Genomic DNA, 20,217 nt, shown 5'->3' with positions numbered 1-20,217 from the left:
GACTCCTGGTATATACACGTGTTTGTGTTAGTACTGAGAAGCCATATTCGGAATGAGACACCCTGTTCTAGATTCTGAAGTAACATAGAACAAAAAGACAAATTATTCTCAAAATAAAATAAGATGAAGATGAATTAAAGATTTGGGTGGGCAAGGGAACAGTGAGTTAGTGCTGCTTAACATTAAGAGCCTGTTATCCTAGGTCTTCATATACTTTTTACAGTGGACATCATAGGAAAAAGAATTTTTGCAGGCAACAAGTGCATTTTGCAGGTGTTACAGGGAGCTCCTTAAGCCTAGGGATGGTCTCAAAGAAAGCACCAAGGTGCTTGTTTGAAAATCAAATACAGTAGCTTTTCCTTCTTTGTATAAGAACACCTAACTACTTGAAATAATCTTGTAATATCTTGATGAAAACAGACCTGGTTAATATGATGAGTCTTTTGTTCGAGCTTCTTGTTGCAGTGAGTGTAATTATTTCTGCTTCCTTCTGACAGACCAAAGAGAACACTGTACAGTAAGAAGTATGGAGTGGACCTCATCAGGTACACACATGCTGCCAACACCGTGGTGTACAGCTCCAACAAAATAGATGGTAAGTAATCCCTGGAGTTGAGCATATTTAATTTCCTTACACTTAAAACTACAGGCCTGGATAAGTAGCTGTAAAGAGCTGGGGAAAAAATTTAGCAACTTTTCAGTGATAAATGAGCTGTCAGAGGCAGGAATTAATGTTCAACTCAGTGATACTCCCTCGAGCACGTTGACATGAGTTTTGTTCATTGCTGCCATAACTGAGTGATTACACATGGTTAGTGCGATAGAAGTTGGGTTCTTAATTCTGCTGTTCACTTTGCTATTTGATACCAGTCAACCTCTGTGCCTTAATTCCTTAGGTGTGAAATGAAGTAGAAGGAGCACATGGCCAGGAGGTGAGCTAAAGACTGTAGCTCTGTCTGGTACCCAAAAAGGCAGCTGCAAAGGAAGGGAATGTTTTTCCGTTCTCCACGTGCAACAGGGAAGGGGAAAGTTCAAGTAACTCAGCCAGTCACTGGCCGAGCCTGGAGGAGATCACAAAGCTCTTCTGAGATTAGCTCTGCTTCTGTTAATCTGGTTTTTCCATTTAATAGACAGAACACCCATTTTCATGCTGTTCCTCTACAGTCAGTGTCTATAATAGCTGCACTATAAATTGGTGACATCAAAGGGCTTCTAGAACTTTGTGACAGGCTCTCTATTTTCTGGTTTTGAGTTTAATGTAAAATTCAAATTTGTGAACTGGCACAGGTAGGTACGTTATTTCTCACTAATGTTCAAAACAGCTCGTTTTCATTTCAGATGTCTCCATTTTGTTTGTTGTAATCAGTGACTGAGAGTTTTTCAGGGAACAAGTTTTAGCACAGCACTTATTAATGGATTTTAGCATAATTTCTGGAATAGTGGTTTTGTGGAGATAGAGATAGTGATGCCTTGTGGCTTGTGCTAGGTTACCTAAGGAATTTTTGAAAGAGTATGAGTTTAGAGCAGATGGAAGTTAAGGGTTAGGAGCTCGTGTTAAACTAGCTGGACCGTAAACTGGAGGAACAAGGAAATTTCCAACAAAATTGGATTTAATGGTGTAAAAGGATTAAAAGTGTAATGGGAAGCACTTGCCTTTTTAGTTTGCTTCACAACCTACTTTGTTTTTATTAAGTTATTACTTTGTTATGTCACATTTCTGACTTGGCTGTTATTTACAATAAAGTAACAATTTAATGAAGCATTTTCAGTGATATTTCAAGTTGTGAGTTTTTGTTTGTGGAACCAAAATTTAAGAGTCTTTATCCTGCATGGTAGCGTTATGGTAAATACTTGATTAGAAGAAAAGAGAAAGATAGAATGTGAAAGTATTTGTTGCTGTTACAAACCATGTTATAATAATAAAACCAGCAATGTGTTCTGTAGGGGTACAGATAACTCTGTAGTCCCTAACTGTATGTATTGGAGTTGCTGCCAGTCCACTTACTTCTGAAGATTTCCTCAGGATCTTTGAACCTAGTGTCTCTTGCCTGATTCCAGGCTGAGGTAGTAGTTTGTACAGTTTGAGGGTCTATGATACCACCCGGTACAGGAGATAACTGTACAGGCCACTGCCTTGCCTGGGACAGAGCGCTGCCGACAAAAAGGATCTCAAAGGATCACAGTTCCCTGGGGCTTCCTCTTTAGCAAAGGAAGATAACATTCTGCCTGGATGCTTCGGAAATCAGGTAATGACAGCTCTTGCAGGAAAAACTAGAGATGTGTCTTAACAGCGCGCTTGAAGTGTGCCAGTTCTAGCCATGATGGGATGTGACACTGGTGTTGGGGCATTTATGCTTTGGATAGTCACCCTGGGTCACTTTGTGCCTTTCAGAATGGTTTTTCGCCAGCATCATGTTTCCAGCTTGATCAGTCAGCTTTAGTTTTCTTGACAGATACTGGAGGGTGTGTTAGAGCTCTGATCTCAGCTTGATGTGAAGCCTCAGGCAAAAATGGTACCTTGACCATTTTTCACAGAAACTAGAACTTGCTGAATTAGGCTTGCGAAGAACTCTGAACATGGTAGCCCTTACGAGTGTTGCAGTGCTCTGTGCGTATTGTGATCTGTTGGGTCTTGTTTTTTTCTGTAGGAAGTTCTCAACAGCATCTTTTGATTTTCTGGGCTACTCTTGGTATGTCCATCTATACTCAGAATAAAATTGCCACTTGAGAAAAGTGGTGCTGCTCTGATTTATTCAATATATTTTAAAGATTGCTTTAAGTGCACTAACTCTCCTGTCCTCTTAAAGCTTAGGTGCTCTAAGTGCAGAGAATGTGTGAAGCTGTCGATTGTCAGATTAAAAAAGAGAGAGTTGCTACTTTTTAGTGGCCTTGTCCTGGCTTTTGAAGTTTGTGTTTTAGTCTTCTCTTTGGCTAAATGCTAGATTTCACACATTTCTGTGCTTACTGTGTAGGTGGAGAGTTATTTGCTGAATGTGTATGTAGGTAAGACAGCAAGATTCATGCTGTATAGCTAAAAAACAAAAGCGGCAGTATCAGCTTTGTAAATTTGATCATCTCAATTTTGTGAGAGTGACAGAATAAAACCTACTTAAATTTTAGCAATATTGAAACAGAATCAAGTTAGAAACAGACGTAAACCAACTTGGTTTCCAAGGCAGAACTGGAAATCAGACACCAGGAAGAGATACTTCCCATAGTCTGAAGTCCCCTTACATCTCAGAGGCAAGCTGTCATGTGATTTGTGCAAGTTAATTTCAAAGTCTGACTTCAACTCAGTGTCTCGAACTTGCTCTCTGTGGCAGGATTGCTGTTGCTATGGGGAGCAAGTTTACTGTGTGACCACTTTCAGAAAACATTTGGTTCGTGATATACTAAAGCCTGTGATTTGCTTATGTTTTCAGATACAATCCGATACCTCTCCCTACATGACAACAAATACATTCGCTACTTCCCAGGGCATACAAAAAGGTAGGATGTGGCTTGGAGATAGCACAGGCAGAATTGAAATGATGATTGTGATGAGCTTGAGTTAAATTACACTCGATTCGCTCTGATTTTCACTTTGTAGAACTATCCCTGGTAGTTACCCGCTTGTGTACGACTGTTGGGTTGGGTGTTGCTCCGTTTGCTTCTTTTGTGTGTCTCTGATGGATGCGGTCTTCCGTGTTGCAGAGTGGTTGCGCTTTCAATGTCTCCAGTGGACGATACTTTTATTTCTGGATCTCTTGATAAGACTATTCGACTATGGGATCTCCGCTCTCCAAATTGCCAGGTAGGGTGTCAAAATCACATGCACATTGTGTTGCATCTTCAGTCAGAAGGATGAAAAATTAATGCGTGCTTGTTACAAAACGAAAAATACTGCCACAAATATACGCTGCTGATTCTGTGTTGACACCTTCCTGGAACCCTGAAGGAGCCTCAATCACAAGTCTCTGTGAAATATGTGTGTTCGTTGTGTAACACCACTTACTTTCACCTCTGTCTCTGCTGGAGAGGTGCTGGAAAGAGCAAGAGACAACACCCACAGCTTGTGAAACGAGGTCTGGGTGTCATCAGCTTGTGCAGGCTGCTACCCCATGCAGAGAGCATTCTCTCTTAGCTGCATCTCTGCTGGGGGAATGCATCTTACTCGGGTGTTTATAGTGGATATTTAAAATCTATGCCTTGATGCAGTTAAATTTGATGAAGAAACTGATGATCTAGAGTAACACAGCAGCCATATGGTCTACCTCCTCCTTGCATCACCTTTGTTGTTCGTCAGACCTGTTTGTGAGTAGATTTAACTTTCTAACAAGGTGAAATCGTGTTTTGTTTTCACTTATTTATTTTGCTGGAATACTTTACTGGTTTTTTTTTTTAGTGGAAGTAGGCTTGTGTGGGCTGAGAAAAGTACCAGAGCTGTCAGCAGGGGCAGGAATGAAAGACTAGGAATAGAATCTCCACCTTTTATTGTGATGAGCTATTTTCGTACACTTGTACCTGGATACTTAGTGTTGTCCTTTCATATTTTCCCATCTCACTGGGACCATTTTGCTTATGAGAGAGGGTTATTTACTTATTCGAGGTGATGTAAGTGTAAATGCAAAAGGAAGAAAAGGTTACATTTCTTCCAAAACGGTTTTATCTGTGAGAATGGTAAAACTGGGGCTTGTAAGTGGAAGCCGCATCCAGCAAAGTTTGACAAACAGGCTGTGGAAGTGTTACTTGTGATTTTCAATGTGCCCATGAGATGGCAGCAGCCGTGCCTTGGGGTATCCTCGGGAAACCAGAGATATCCCACTTGCGAGGGCCCTGAGTATTGCCTAGCCTTCAGAGAGCGCCGGGAAAACTGACCTAGATTGGACAGAAGAAGGAAGCAGTAAAGTCTCTAGACTTCTCCGGAGAGGAATGATATTTCAAAAATGCAGAACCTTATGTATCGCCGATTTCGTCAAAGATGTGTTCTTATTTATGTGCATACAGTTACATGAAGACGTTTGGCTAATATGCATAGACCTGCCAGTCAGGATGCAGAAAACTTATGTATCTTGTTGGCTTTTACCAAACTTTCTCAAGGCTTTTCTACTATGTGAGTTAGGGAAAGGTTAACATTAAAAATAAGCAGTGATTGTAATCAGTCAGGTTTAATATGTAATGTCTGTTGGATTCCAGAAGGCATGAGTTTTTGTTAGGTGGGCATGGAAAGCTCAGGGCAGGGTTCACTGTAGCTTTTGGTGCTTTTGAAATACGTTTTTTCCTTCCTGTGACAATCATGATTGGTAGAGCGTTACTGTCAGTGCCAGCAGCAGTGTTTCGTGCCTCTGTTTGGTATGGTTATTAATGGAGCTACATCCTCCTCCCTTTTCTGGGTGATTTGTGAGTGGATGACAGCTCACTTGAAATCTTGATTTGTCATTGCACACCATATGATGATATGAAGTAGTCAGAGTTGCTTTTGAGATGCTGAGTTCTGGAGCCTTGTAAAAGCTCAAGATTTCCATTTGAAATTCAGTTGTTCTGCCTCTAGGCTGCTGTCCTGCTCACAGTGGATTCAGAGGGTGGTGGTAGAAATGTGAGTCTCAGTTTCACAGAACGATTTGGACTATTCCTATTGTTTCAGGGTTTAATGCATCTCCAGGGGAAACCGGTATGTTCTTTTGACCCAGAAGGGTTGATTTTTGCTGCTGGAGTGAATTCTGAAATGGTGAAGCTTTATGATCTCCGTTCTTTTGACAAGGTGAGCTATCCTAACTTCATTTCTTATGCTTTTTATCTTGCAAGAAGTAATCTAGACTCACTGCTCAGAAGCTGGATTTTTTTACTCCAGCTTACGATATGGAGTGCCTGCTTGGCACCTAGAGTTTTTGCTAAGTACACATCTCAGACAGAAAGGGCTATGTGCTGTCACCGAATCCCGACATCCACTCTTTAACCTGGGCCAGACTCCTGGTTAGGCTTCTTGTTGTTGGGCTTTGGGGTGGTGGGTTTTCATGTTATTTTTTTTGTCTTTCTGCTTGTTCTGGAAGAACACAGGTAAGGATGGAGTCAGAATTGTCAGAAAGGGTGGAAATTTCAAAGGAAACTAATTGGATGGGCAGCTGCCCTAGCTAAGCACTGAGCATAGTTGGTTCCAGGGTTTTCAAAAAGTCAGATGACAATAACACTGACTCAAGCTCACTGACTCAAGCTCTTTCTCTAACTCCAGTTAGCAGTCTTGTTTGAAAACCACATTCTACCTTAAAATAATTTCTGCTGTTGCATGTGGTGGAGTATGGGACTGCTGGGTATTGAAACACATTACTGTGGCTGTTTTGCTACAGAAACTGTGGATTCATAATTCTTTAAAACTTAGACATGCAGCAACATGTTTTTGCCATGACACTTTCCTTTGGTATCTTAGGACTAAAGGTTTTCTTTTGAAAAATCTTGAACTTTTTCCTGAGCTGTGGTTAAAAGCAGACTCTTATTAGCAACAATGCATACATAGTCTACATCATATTTGCTTTTTTTTTTTTTCTTTGAAGGGGCCATTTGCTACCTTTAAGATGCAGTATGATCGAACGTGTGAGTGGACAGGCCTGAAGTTCAGTAACGATGGCAAGCTCATCCTCATATCAACTAATGGAGGGTTCATTCGACTAATCGATGCCTTTAAAGGAGCTATCCTGCATACGTTTGGGGTGAGCATGTTGCCTGTGTTACCTGCTCGAAACTTGGTGTTGGTTTTGGGAGCAGGTGCCCTTTGGTTGAGAGATTCCTGTGGACACACTCTCTACTACATATTCTTCTGTTTTGTGCCGTAGGGTTACAACAACAGTAAGGCTGTCACACTGGAGGCATCATTCACACCGGACTCTCAGTTCATCATGATCGGTAAGATAATTCTTCTTGGAAAGAATTTTAGTGCTCTGAAATTAGGTGTGTTTTCTGTGGGACAAAAGCTGTCTGTTGGGAAGCAGAATGTGTTTAGATAATACAATGCAGCTGTAAGCTTTCTTTGCATTGACAGTTTTCTGTTTTGTTAGTTTACTTGTCATTTTCTAGACTGAAACGTAGATGAGCCTGCAAGGAGACTTATTTTTTCCTTTATGTGTTAATGCTCTTCCAGAAAAGATAAGAAACCAGGAAACTGTTGTAATATGTGGAGACCTGTGATACAGTCTGTCAGTGATCCTCACCATGTGACTGGGACGTGCTCATGTCCTGTCTCAAACCATTTGGGGGCTGTGTGTTGTGACCTGCTCTCCCTTGCCTGATGAGCAAGACGTGTGTGCTCAGGCGATTGGTCTCGTAGCCTGGTGTGTTTTGCACCTCTCGGGGATGCTCCTGCGCCAGGGATGTGCTGGGGCAGCTGCCTTTTGTTCCTCTGGCTCTCATAAACCCCATGTCTGCAGAACAAGCTCTGCAACAGAAGCAGCAGCCATCAGCCTCATGGCTCCTAGTGTACGATTCCTCTAGCCCAGGCCCCCTTCCTCACCCCCTGCAGAGGGGCTCAAGTAAAATGAGTGGCAAAAAGCAGTTGTGCCTCCTGTAAAGCCTGGTGCTGCAGGTTGGGCACCCCAAGGGTACGCACTTATCCACTCTGCTACATTCTGCTGCCCGACAGAACCTGTGGACGCAAGTCAAGATGCGTCCATGCGCTGCTCCCCTCTCCTAGCACTTTCTTTTTATTCTTATTCATATGACTGGTACATCAAATATGTTTAACTTTGTAATAATTGGTATCTGGTTCCTCATTTTTCCTGGATGAGTGATGGTCTTAGCAAAACAGTTTTGTTTTTCTCCTAGCTGAGAACTTCCTGATTGCAGAGAAGAGGACTGGGATTCTTTGTTTAGTGTGGCTCTAAGGAGCACTTTATTTCAAATACTTACCTTTCTTTTCTGCCCTTCCAAATGAAAACTATAATTCAGGAAGTTTCAAAACACTTAATTTCTGTTTGGTTTTTACGTGTGATTAAGTTGTAACTTGTGCTTCTTAATTTTTCCTCCCTGAGAGGCTATACATGTAAATACTGAAACAGAAGAAAATTCCTTGCATTTTTATTAGGAATCCTATTTAAAGCAAGACTAAAGCAGTATTGAATTATAAAAATGTTAAGTGCGCAGCCTCAGTTTACGAAGTGCCATTTTAAAGTGAAAAACTCGTCCTGTTGTAGCAATGTGGAGAGTTGACATCTCCAGTGAAGCTTCTGGTATTTGGCATAGTGCACTAGGATTTGGTTACTTTCCATGGTAAAGCCTTTGATTTGATTCTGTGCCTGCCAAGTGAAATATTTGTCTCCTTCTGCATCTGAACTGAGAACTTGTGTGAACAATGACTCTTACACCCAGCTTTTGGCCTCTCACACATCAGTGCAAGTTGGCAAGAGTCTTACCTCCTTAGCTGGATGGTGTCAACTCTCCTTTTCTACTGCATGACCATAGCTGTTAACCTTTTTGCCAGAATGTGATGTTTTGTAAATGCCTTAGTGATACTTTGAGAATTTTAAAGGTTAAGGTATGAAGACGAGGCATGCTTGTTCACACAGTTCTCTGACAGAAAGAGTTATGCTCTTCATTTTCTCTGCCAGCCTCTCCAATGTACGTTGTGTATCTTGTTCGCAGGTTCAGAGGATGGGAAGATTCATGTTTGGAATGGGGAAAGTGGGATGAAGGTGGCTGTGCTGGATGGGAAACACACAGGTCCTATAACCTGTCTGCAGTTCAACCCCAAATTCATGACTTTTGCTAGCGCATGTTCCAATATGGTAAGGAAAGTGAGGTGCTGACCCTTTTAATACTGAATCTGAGAAGGCAGGTAGATACGTGGGGCAGCACACCTAGCGAGCCAGCATTTGCACACGCAGATGAAAGCTGAGCAGTGTGCTTTTAGAAGGTAGTAGTGATCAGCTCCCACAGTGTGCTGTAGGAGACAGATGTGTTCTGCTCTGTAAAAGATGTTTTTTCTTTCCTATTTTGTAGGCCTTCTGGTTGCCAACTATCGACGACTGATTCCTACGCTGCAGCTGCTGTCAGGTGACTTGCATACTGCTAGCAGCAGCCCATCATTGCAAGCATAGTGTTGGAATTGCCTAGGTCTCCTAGACTGTGTTCCTGTTTCTGCGTTTGTCTCCATATGTCTTACCTTTATTTCCTGCATTCCTTTGTGAGGACTCTTCCAACTTGGCCTCTGAGCATGTTCAGAAGCAGCATGCTACACGTTTTAACCTTCCAGTCCGTGCCCAGCAGGCTTCAGCCAGAGTTGGAACTCACACAGTATTATTTCTAAGAGCAGTGAGATCTGTTTTATTTACAACATGTTTGTGACATTTTTTAAAGCTGTAGCTGTGTGTTTTTTCCTTTTGTAAGTGCATGAGGCTATTAATGTTCCAAGGTGGAACGTGCAGTTCCTTCCCTTAAGTGCATGTTTTTCACATCTGGGATCTCTCTGGTTTCACGGCAGTCCACAGATGCAAAGTTAATTCTGTGCCAAATGTGAACACTTGACAGTTTTCAACTTAAACAGCAGATGCTGGATTCTTTCGCAGTGGAGTACACATCGAAAGAGTGGGTGACTGTAAATACACGTGATGCATCCTGTCATCCATTTTTTGGTGATTTAGCGTGCTGCAAACCGTACGTGTTTTGTCCGCAGCCAGAGCTTGCTGAAGCCTCCCTGCTGTTTGCTGTGCCAGCATCCCGGAGGGTGCAGACAGTACTGATGAGGTCCAGTCACTGTCCCAAGCAATAAATCAGGAAGATGGAGAAACCAAACTGAGACTGAAAGCACAGTCTGCCTGTGTATCTTCATTATGTATCATCTTGGCTGATCTTACTTGTAAATATCGGGGTGGGGGGAGGGCAGTGGAAATCGGCCATATTTTTTTACTTTTAGATATTAAAGAATGTGATGTGGGCCAGTATCGTGGGGTGTCTAGGTTGTTTACCTTCACCAATGCAGTTTTCTCCTCCTGGTTTGTAAATATGCTCCATTAAATTCTCCCCACAACAGGCTTAGACCTGTATCCCTCTGTTGGTAAAACCGATGTGCAGTTCATCATGCATTTTGTTACCAATTCTGTGGGTTTTCAGTGATAGCCCCGAAAGAGTGATGCTTCCTTTGTCAGAGGAATTTAAAAAAAATCGTACATGTGACTGTACTGACTCTGCTTTGCTTGGCTCTGCTCCAAGGAACGCCTCTGAAAACACGTGGGAGGCACGTGCTGTCCTGCTCCAGGGGCTTGTGGGCGAATGGCACAGAAAGACTGTCAAGCTGGTCTTCAAGCCTTGTTCCAGTTTCTTTTTCCTGAAGGGCTGCACTGATGAAATGCATCCACCAGCAGGCTGGGACAGGCTCGGCGTACATGTGGTCATGGTGTTCTTGCCTTTACATTTTATATGCTGGGTCATGGCTTGGAAAGTCGATTCTTTCCCTTGCCCAGTCATGTGTGCTTCCTCTCTCCTAAATGTAAAACGCTGCTAAGGTGACAAGCATAGCAGTGGGCGTGTTTTTTCTGCTCTAAACTGCTGGTCCGTACTGGAGAACCAGGCTCGAGGTGTCTAAATGTTCCTTTATTACAGCAAAGTTCATCTCGACTGTGAGGCCCTGTATATCATTCAGAGCATATCTCCCTGGAAAAGTAAAGCAGCTTGTAGAACAGCTGCTTCTGTTTTCCTCTTCCTTGCCTTTTTTTTCCCCCTCACAGTCCTTCTCAGTGGAAGTGCACTGTGCTAAGAGCTGTGGGTGGGGAATGAGCGTTTCTCCACTGCTCGGCGTGTGTGAAGCTGCAGCATTTGCCTGTGATGGTCGGCAGGAGGATCGCCCGCGTGAGGCATTCTCATGAATTTGATACTCGGATCGATGCTGTGGTTGAAACTTCTCCTTCGACTCTGTGGCTTGCCTCTGACGATGCTACTGTGCAAGTTAAGGGCCGTTTGTCAGGACATGGGTCTGTGATGTTGGTTTGCCGTCCTCCGTGCTGGAGGAGGGAAGGGAACAGCAGACTAATGCTTTCGATCTTGCCAAACAGGCCTGATGTGGGAGACGCATGTGAGAGTTTCATTCTATTACACCAGCATCCCTCTTTCCTGTACTGTCCCACTGTCGCCTGTAAATGCCCAGTGCAAAGGGAGATGGTTAGCATGGTCCTCACAGCTGACTAGTTTTCCACAGCCACCTCTAGCTCAGTATTGTTGCATTTTGGGCTGCTTGGTGCTATTTTACCATTGTTGTTTCCATAAGCAGCCATATTTTGCAGTGGTTTGTAACCTACAGGTATTTTGGGTTTGTATTGCGTTTTAACAGTTAAAGTTTAGCATTCGGTAGCAAATCATCTTTAAGGGTTTTACCAAGCCAGTTGCCTGAGGAAGTGAACAGATAGCCTCCAGCCCTTTTTGTTACTTTTCACAGGGAAGCATTTGGAAGTCTTTTATTCTAAAATGCTCTTTGCTAATGTGGTTTGAGTGCTTGTCTAAAGACTTACTCAGCTCTCATCGCGTTTGATGTTGTAAAACATTGTGTGTTGCAGCTTGAAATGTTTTAAGAAAAAGAGGACCAAAGGACCGATGTAGGAGGACTCGTACACTGAGAACATCAGTGGCTTTCTGGAGTGAAGATAAATGTACACGAACCTGTAAAGCACAGCCCTAGTGCTCAGTTCAGAATTCAAGCTGAAGGCTTCTTTCTTGTTTGACGTAGCACTGTTTTCCATCTGCCTTTAACAGAGGGAAATGTGCCAAGTATTGTCAAGGAACTTGAATATCACATGTTTCTAGAAGGTTAGACAGGAAAGGTGAATAAAGGTGGTTTTGGTTCCAACTTCTGTATGCTTCTCTAGAAGTATCAGGACTGCGATTCCTGTACTCTTCAGGGCAGTCAGCTAATGAGATGGACCTCGCTGAGACACAGCACTCCCAGGTCTAGTGGAGTTGTCCACCCTTATGTGAAGCCAAGCAGGAAACAGCATTCCCCTTCCAAATTTGACATTTAAAAGGTTATTTCCCAGCCCCCCCATCATGTTCTTCAGCATGAAGTAAAGACCTTTCTTGAGGGGAAGGTGAGACTCAACAGCCCACCTGTAAACAACTAGCAGTGGTGGTAGCTGAGCACATCTGTTTGGGCTGTAGGAGATTTTGGGTGTAATGTTGCAAACATGTGGTTGATAGATTTTTTTTTTTTTTTAAATTGTTTTTAATTGAGGCTTCCAGGTTCTTGCTTAACATCCCAACCCCTGCTCTGAGGGACACAGGAGTAATTGAGTGAATGAACTTGGAAGCACCGTTGTATCTTTTCCAATGCCTCTTGACTATATTTGCACTTTAAGAGACTTACCCTTGGTTTTGGGTCAGAGGCTAGGATCCTGGCAAGCCTTTCAGTAACTGGTCTCTTTGGTGGTGAGCTGGTATGGGGACTTTGACTCCTAGGTGGTGTCTGCCAGATGAGTGTAAATACATAAAGTCAAATTCTGCTTTGTCACAAAATACTACATATGTGGAGAATTCAGTGTTGTGGCTGTTACCAATAAATATTTTGTAGAGAGATCACAGAGTGCTGTAAAATCTGCATTTGTGTGGTGTGGTACAACTTGCTGGTCTCTTAGACGGGGAATGGGAAAATCATCTTTCTTTTAAAAGCCCCTTTGTTCTGGAAGGTCAGGTGCTCTGTAGTGGAAATTGTGATGCTCTGAACCTGTCCCTACATAAACTGCCCGTTTTAAGAGGTTTGTCTTGCTTAGGAATGCATTGGGATAGGGAAGCCATCTTGGCACAGCTGCTTCCTGAGGTGCGGAGCCCTAGGGAGAGGGGTGTTTGCAGCAGCTTGTGGTCTGGGTGGAAGAGCTGAGTTTTTTTTAAGGTGGAGAAGTTGTTGGCCTAACAGGAGACTTGGATTGTGACAGTCACTGTATGTATAGCGTTACACTGCTGTCGCAGGGACGGCAGCCAGCATCAGGGTAACACGGGTAGAACCCCGTGTGTGCATTGTTGTCAGGTTTAACTCAATGGGATGGGGGAAAGCAAAGCTGGAGAGAAATGTTTTGGGGTTTTTTTCCTAGCCCTTGCTTAAACCATGAGCAGATAGCTGAGAAGGCTGCCTCATTCCTGGGTACAGGCCTCTCACTGCAGGAAATCATCTTTTGATGCTGAGCCCTGGGGTGGTACTGCTGAGGGAATACTAATAGTAACGAACTGGGTTTTGGCAAAGGCAAATCTCAAGCACCGCCCCCTGCAATTTTCTAGGGCTGTTTTTCTCCATCTTGAGTGTGTGCAAAGCCTCCGACAGTAAAAGTGCAGTAAGATGCACAGGGGGAGAAAAAAAGTATCTTTAGTTGGACTTTCATTCTCGTGGAACTTAAACACACACTGGGGTTTGTCTGCTTCACTAGGGAACCTTGCACCTTGTGCAGTGAGTAATGAAAACTGAAGCGGGGACTAGGGCTGATGGGAAACTTGTCCAGACCTGACTTTGCCTGGCTAATGAACAGGTTTAGAAGCAGATCCTCAAGAGTTTAAAAGCACAATCCTGGCACATCTTCTGTGCTGCTGTTCCTGTTGTAATGAGTGTAAGCGCTTGAGATACAGCACTGCAGACAAATTTAAACAAACCGGTTTTATTTTACGTGGGGCTTTTCTACTAAATCACCTGCCTGACGTATTTCAACATCAGTGATATTCCTACAAAATGAACTGTGTTGTCAGAAACAGCCTGAATGAAAAAGCTTTAACAAGTGTTGTGGAGTAAAATTTGTTGGAAATCCACACGTTGCATTAGCTACTAATGTGCTTATATGCTCTTAAATAACAGTAAGGCACGTGTCCACTGGAGGCTCCTGTACATCAGTGTGTAGCTTCATCTGCTGCCATTGTCTGTTTTGAGGTGGAGCTGCCTACAAATGGCAACTCTCCCAAGAGGTCTGGGCTACTGCTCCAGCCTTCCCCTGATGCAGGCGTGGCTGTGCCCAGTGCCGTCTGGGCAGCGGCTCCCGGATTTTCAGTACCTCTCGCCTTACAGCAAATGGATACGAGAGATGCTTTAGCTTGTGCATCCAGTTTTACACACCTTAGTTCAAGTATGATTAAAAGCCAGCACTTGAGACTGGTGGGATCTCGATCCTCATTCTTCACTATTAAAAAGAGAAATCAGAAACATAGATACGAGTCTCGCTGTACTGCAGAGATCTTGGAAATCGTACCCTTCAGCTTGTGTGGCCCCCTTTGCAATTTCTCCTTGGCCCAAAACTGAGAAAAGAGTTAAGGGGAATGATTTGTTGCCCACTGTTCCCCTCTTGAGTGTTCTTGATCTTCTGCATAAGTGCTGGCTGTGCATTTCCAAGTTCCACTGCAGATGTTTTGCTGGAAGGAGTGTACACGCACAACAGGAATCCCTCTGTCTCAGGTGGATGCTCAACAGCACCACAGCAGGGGGATGCAAGAGATCCTGCACATCATGTAACAGTCAGTTCTCATCCCTGTTGTGTAGTGGGATGACAAATACGGAGATGTCATCGTAGGATGCTTCACGGCTGTCATCCAGCATCCACTGGTGGCCTCTCTTTGTTCCCCTTGCTCTGCATACCAAGCACTTGGCCAGCTCTGAAAATCTGTGAGTGGAAAAGACACAAGGTTTAGGTTAATGTGGCACTGTTGCCTTCAGAGCAACATTGAGATGTGGCGTTATGTTGTCAAAATAGTGGGTTTCTTTAAGACACTCGCTTTATCATTGTTTCTTTAAGATGGGGAAAGATTAGGAGCGTTTCCAGCATGACAGAAAAGAGTGCTTGGTCATGCCGGAGCTGACCTAGAAACAGAGTGATGTTAGCCTGCTTCTGGTCTGACCAGGTTCTTTGAAGGGAAAATGATGGCAAAGCTGATACCACCTGTGAGGATCTGTCCTGTTTTCTGCAAGGAAGCTCCTGACTGTATGGGCCACCTCTCTGTTGCACAGAACATCCCAAAGGCCATCAGTTGCCATGATGAGGACATCATCTTCCTTAACATCATGCAGAGCAAAATCAAATACATTCACCTGGAAAGCACAGGAGTAAATCCATGAGAATTCTTGCAATGTACCGGAGGGGTCAGGGAGATGACTCTTGCCCTGACAGATGACATCTTTTATGTCCCCTTGTTTCTATGCTTCTAGATTCCTCTTGTCTTGGGGATTCACTGGGCAGCATGCAGGGAGATGGGGCATGAGGAAAGGATACAGCTAAGGCCTGCCAGGTCTGTAAAAGGTGGGTGCTGCAGAGGAGCAGCATGTTTAATTCCATCCAGCGGTTCTCACATGCCATGACTGACCTTGGGAATGCAGGAGAGGAAAGGCTTGACTCCAATGTTGGTGTCAATGACTTTAAGCTGATGATCCCCCAGACCTCGAGAGACAGCCAGAGTCCCCAGCAAGCGAGCCTGGCCCCAAACAAAGCAAAACGCAATTGAAACATACTCATGTGGCACTTCTAAAGCCTGACATGTGGCTTGTCCCGACTGATCTGTGTGTTGTGTTTAGGACCTGTCTCCAAGCATTACCCAGCACAGCCCCTGGAGAGTTCAGAGATGGAGGAGTGATCAGAAGCAATGGCCTGATGCAAGCGTGGAGACAGCCTGCATATGTGGACAGCTTTTGGTTGCCCGTGGTGTTACTTGTACTCTGGGTAATGCTGCAGACCTCAGGAAGTCCATGGTGGCATCTGGCCCTGATGTGGGTGACAAGGGAGAAAACTGGGTTGGCGGGCGAAGGGATCCTTTCTCCTGGCAAAAGAGATTCTGCACTGCGTCCTTGCAAAGGGGGTGGCACGTGGGTATAGTGCCGGGGGAGGTGACAAAGCTTTCTGATGAATACCAGCACGCAGACGCTGGATGTGTGCAGTCATTGCTTCTCCCTGTCTCCTCCTTCCCTCTCCATGCTCCTCTCTTCAGCCTCTCCTTGAAGAGGGTTTGTGGGAAAGGCACTAATTAGAGCTGGAGGAGATGGTCCAAAGTGGGATCTGATGAAGTAAGTTTTCATGTGAAATGAGTTCTTGTGTGCAAGGAGAGATGAGGAAAGGGCAGGCTGGCTCAGGGCTGCTGTCTGCTCTGCTAGCAGGTACTCGGGAGGAGAGTGCAAGCAGCAGCATGGTGCTGGTGAAGGGAGCTGTTCTGTCGGGGCTGAGGGACTGCACCGTGGTACCCCTGAGTGTGACCATGAGTGACAGATGCTGAGGACACCCAGCAGACTTGCCTCTACCCTTCCCCATGTGTAAAGCATTAAGCTACCTGCTTCCCATGACCGTGGACAAGAGGATACTTGAGGTCGGCTTTCTCCACGGTCTTGTATCCCCTAGAACAGAGAATTCACCATTGATCTGGGGTTTGTCTGACGTGATGGTACAACCTAGCCAAGAGCATTTCAACTGTGATTCAACAGGTAGCTGACTGAGGAAGGAGCAAGGTGACTTGCTGTAGCAGATGCAGTGAAGATAACCCCTTGCTGAATGTGTAGGTGTTTTTCCCTCTCCCCTCCTTCCCCAGCTTGTAGCTGCACCAGGCTGGGACAACCTGCACTAGCCCCACCTCACAGGATTCCAGAAGGATGACCTCAACTGTTCCCTAACTGCCCTGCCAGGGCCCCAGTCCTTCAGCCAGGGAGTAGGCTGCTCACACCATCCTCCCCTCCATCTGGCACAGCTTTGCACCATCAAGCCCATTAGTCCCACCAGTGGGGCACGGCCCTTCTCCCTTCACCTCCCCACTGCTACGAGCAGGTAAAGCTGTCCTGTGCCACCGCCTTACCCTCAGGCAGAAAGGACTCACCAGCCCTCCATGAAATAATCCCTGTACAAGACTTTCTGGCCCACATCATCTCCTTTCAACCTCCGTGGAAACTCAAAGCGCGTGAACTCGCCGTCCAGGAGCTTGGGGAAAAGAAAAGCCTGGAGGAGGAAAAGAAGATGTGAGGATGGACAGGTTCTGTTTCAGCAAAGTAGGACACCAAACCTGCTTCTGCCTCAGGACTGGCACTCCCGGCAGCAGGATGGAGAACAGAACTGGGAAAGCACATCCCAAGGAGCACATGAGCATCTCCCATATTAAAGGCTGTTGGTTGAATCTTGCCCCCAGCACTCCTTGGCTGCTGCCACGCAGTGGCCTTTGAGGAAAGCTGGTGGTCCTCTTGCCACAGGTGCTCTCTGGCCAGTGGGATGCCTGCAGCTGGATTGTCCAGTGTGTGGAAGGAGTCACTCACCAAGTGCTGGATTCGCTGCCTCTCTGTCTCGGGTGTAAACTCGCAGCTCATGGGCACAACGTTGTCCTTCAGAACAAGAATCGCCCTATGAGGGGTAAGAGGCAGAGCTGAGCTGTCTGTCACTTCAGCCCTCCTCTGAGGGTCGGCCAGGTGTGGGACCAGGGGTAGTCAGCAGCAGAGCAATGCCAGAGAATAGCCCTACACCCAGAAACGTTTCAAAATGCCCGTGTATTTTAAATAACTCTACTGCAACTGCGCTGTTGCAGCTGAGAACTGAGTTTGCCTGTTTTGACAATGGTAGAGCTCACTGCTACAGGAATGGTGGGCCAAGGTCAGATGAGGAAGCTCTTTTGGATGCCTTAAAATCACCTTCCACTTGTAAGCACCTGCCAGGCTGAGCTTACTGCTGCACTGCCAGCCCAAGGCTGCCCTGCAGCTGGGCAGCATTACTTCTTTGAAATCCTAAAACCAACCCAGGAAGCACAAGAGCACCTGTCCTTCCCATGGGCCCTGGGGCAGGCAGAAAGGAAATGGTTGGGCTGCACGTTTGCCTTCCATGGGATTAAATAAGATGCTGGAAACCTTGCTTATCATCTCCCAGCAACTTCCTCCTTTTTTAAGGCTCACCTGCTGTCGCCAGCGTTAGCCACATACAGCTTTCCCTGGAAATAAAGGGCAGCCAGAGCAGTGCAGCCTCCTGTCTGGTTCATAGCTTCCATCTCCTGGCCAATTACTTCATCCTGTTGGTTTAAACAAGTTTGGAGAGTGATATGAGCCAGGCTGTGGCTTTCTGCCTCTCATCAGAAATGCAGAACCAAAACTGGTTGCAGATAGGACACAGGGAAACCAGCAAGATGTTGCTTCTGTAAAGCCAAATACACTGTTGGTCCTGGACTAAGGATTGCTTTAGGAGTGCAATGGGGAGATCTCAAACTTGTACCTGCTGTAGAGTGTGGTGGCAATAGCTGTCTAGCCCTAAAGAAATGTGTCCCCTGGGTGCAGTTTAGCAGGAGATGCTGTAGCTTTTTTGCTCTGCATCAGCACTGCTGATGTGCAACAGATCCAATGCAAACCTTGGGAGGCTGAGCCAGAGCGATCTCAGTGTGCTTAAAAGTTTGGCCAGTGTTCCTGCCTGCTTGATGAGCTGCAGAACTGCAGACCTTGCCCAGCCCAGGCAGCAGGGAGGGACAGACTGATCGCTTGGGGCAGCAAGACCAGTGCCTTGCGTGGGGTACTCACACATTCTTGGAAGGCGTTCTCCAGGGCTCCCACCACCAGGTCTTCTGTGTGGATGTGCTTCTCCTCCACGAACTGGGGATCGCTGTCACAAACACAGCGTCCGCTGAGATGCATGGGGGGATGAGCCTCTGTGATGGCCCCCACAACCTCCTCCAGCTTCTGCTTGATGCAGTAGTGCAAATAGTTGGAAGCGATGATGGCACCATCTGGGCCACCGTGGCCGTCGAAGAGCGCCCAGTAGTAACCAGTCAGAAACTGCAGCGAGGAAGAGAGGCAAGACCACAAAGAAGAGGAGGAAGATGGGCGCTGGAGAGGTCATACAGATAACAGGCTTACAGCCAGGACATCACTCTGCGTGTTTTGCCTGGGTTTTCCGCCCCAGTTACTGTTCCTTGCCACCGGTTAATCTCCTGCCATGCTTAAACTCAAGTGATGTCCATGTGCTGCTCTGCCAGACCCACTACCTGAGCTCTGAGCGCCTGGACTGGCAGCCGCTCACCCTCACACACTATCTGCCTGTGTTTCAGGGCAGATGGGGCCATTTTACCAGGGCAGAGAGCGAGCTGTTCCCAGGTAAGACCATCACATATGCCTGGTTCATGCTGCTGTCCCCAACTGATGACAACACACATCAGCCCTTGAAAGCAAAGGAGGACAGTAAAGGAAAAGTGGGGCCACCAAATAAAGGGCTTGGACAACCTCAGGTGCCACAAGTCACAGGCCATGGAAGTAGAAATAGCACATGGGGCAGAGGTGGGTGTTTGCTGATGAGACGCAGGGTACACGAGTGCCCTAAACGTGTCCAAGGAAGAGTTTCAGCACGAGGGCACGTAGGACTGATGGGGGCAACCCTGTGTTTCCTGTACCTGGGCCCTTGGGTGCGGACCAGGGCTGGCAGCAGGGTGAGCACAGCCTGCCTGCGGGCATTACCTGCGTGGAGCACAGGATCAGCCACTCCTCGTCCTCCTCGAGGCCTGGCTCTCTTCTCCGGATGGAGATCTGACAGCACGCCGCCTGGTCCTCGTTGAACTCTGACTTCTCAGCGTTGATAGCCCTAGGGGTGCAAACACTTCAGGTGAGACATGCAGATGCGCTGCACCTCACCTGCTCCCAGGCATGGCCAGGGGCTGCACCTTGCCCCTTCCAGCCCCACACTCTGTCCTCCCTTTTCAAACTCCAGGATCTTTCTGCTGGGCACCTAAATAACAAGTCCTTTATGTGCAGGAACACAGGGATGAGTGAGCGGTTTTGGAGCACCCTGGCCTCAGGTAGCCCTGCTCAGCAGCCCATGCTGTGCCATTTCCTTGGTGACACAGTGAATTGCAAAACCACCTCATTGTTCTTTCTTCCAGCCTTGCTCATGTTTGTCCCTGAGAGTTTGCTCTCCTTGCACAGCTCCTCTCTCCACACTGTGCCACTCCACAACCACGGGGTCATAACGTGGCCTGGCCAGGATGTGGGAACAGCTCCTCCTTGGAGTTGTTCTGCCTGATCCATCGCCTCTGCCCTTAAAAACAATGAACTGAGATTTCTAAAAATTTGGTCTTCCCTCTCCCTTTGTTTTGAAAGTGCTTTTCTATAAGCAAGCTTATAGACACCCAGTGTCTACCCAGACCCCAGGAAACCACCCCCTGCCCCAGACATCCTCCCAACTGCCCCCTGCAAGGGTGGGCTTGCTGCCCACCGCTGCCCAGCACAGCAGCCCGTGGAAGAGACCAGCTCCCTCCAACCAAGGGCGCAGAGCGGGTGACATAGAATCATAGAATCATGGAATGGCCTGG

The 20,217-nt window shown here is 46.1% G+C and overlaps 2 protein-coding genes across 2 annotated transcripts; one reads left to right on the top strand and one right to left on the bottom strand.

The window, feature by feature from the left end:
• Positions 1–497: 497 nt before the first annotated feature.
• On the top strand, positions 498–9,898 carry WDR82 (WD repeat domain 82; the record flags this gene model as incomplete). The annotated part of the gene is made up of 8 exons (XM_009876365.1): positions 498–595; positions 3,423–3,489; positions 3,694–3,793; positions 5,624–5,740; positions 6,528–6,683; positions 6,807–6,876; positions 8,608–8,750; positions 8,965–9,898. Coding segments are annotated over 8 exons (781 nt in total), but the record flags the coding sequence as incomplete, so codon positions are not given.
• Positions 9,899–14,434: 4,536 nt separating this feature from the next.
• PPM1M (protein phosphatase, Mg2+/Mn2+ dependent, 1M) lies at positions 14,435–19,490 on the bottom strand (the record flags this gene model as incomplete). Its single annotated transcript, XM_009876364.1, has 9 exons — positions 14,435–14,579; positions 14,856–15,004; positions 15,277–15,384; positions 16,231–16,294; positions 16,768–16,886; positions 17,198–17,282; positions 17,825–17,937; positions 18,437–18,691; positions 19,367–19,490. Coding segments are annotated over 9 exons (1,162 nt in total), but the record flags the coding sequence as incomplete, so codon positions are not given.
• Positions 19,491–20,217: the final 727 nt, after the last annotated feature.

This window comes from Apaloderma vittatum, unplaced genomic scaffold (assembly GCF_000703405.1).
Source record: "Apaloderma vittatum isolate BGI_N311 unplaced genomic scaffold, ASM70340v1 scaffold12529, whole genome shotgun sequence".
Lineage (NCBI taxonomy): Eukaryota > Metazoa > Chordata > Aves > Trogoniformes > Trogonidae > Apaloderma > Apaloderma vittatum.
Note: the sequence above shows the minus strand (reverse complement) of the source record. Positions and strands in the feature narration are given on the sequence as shown.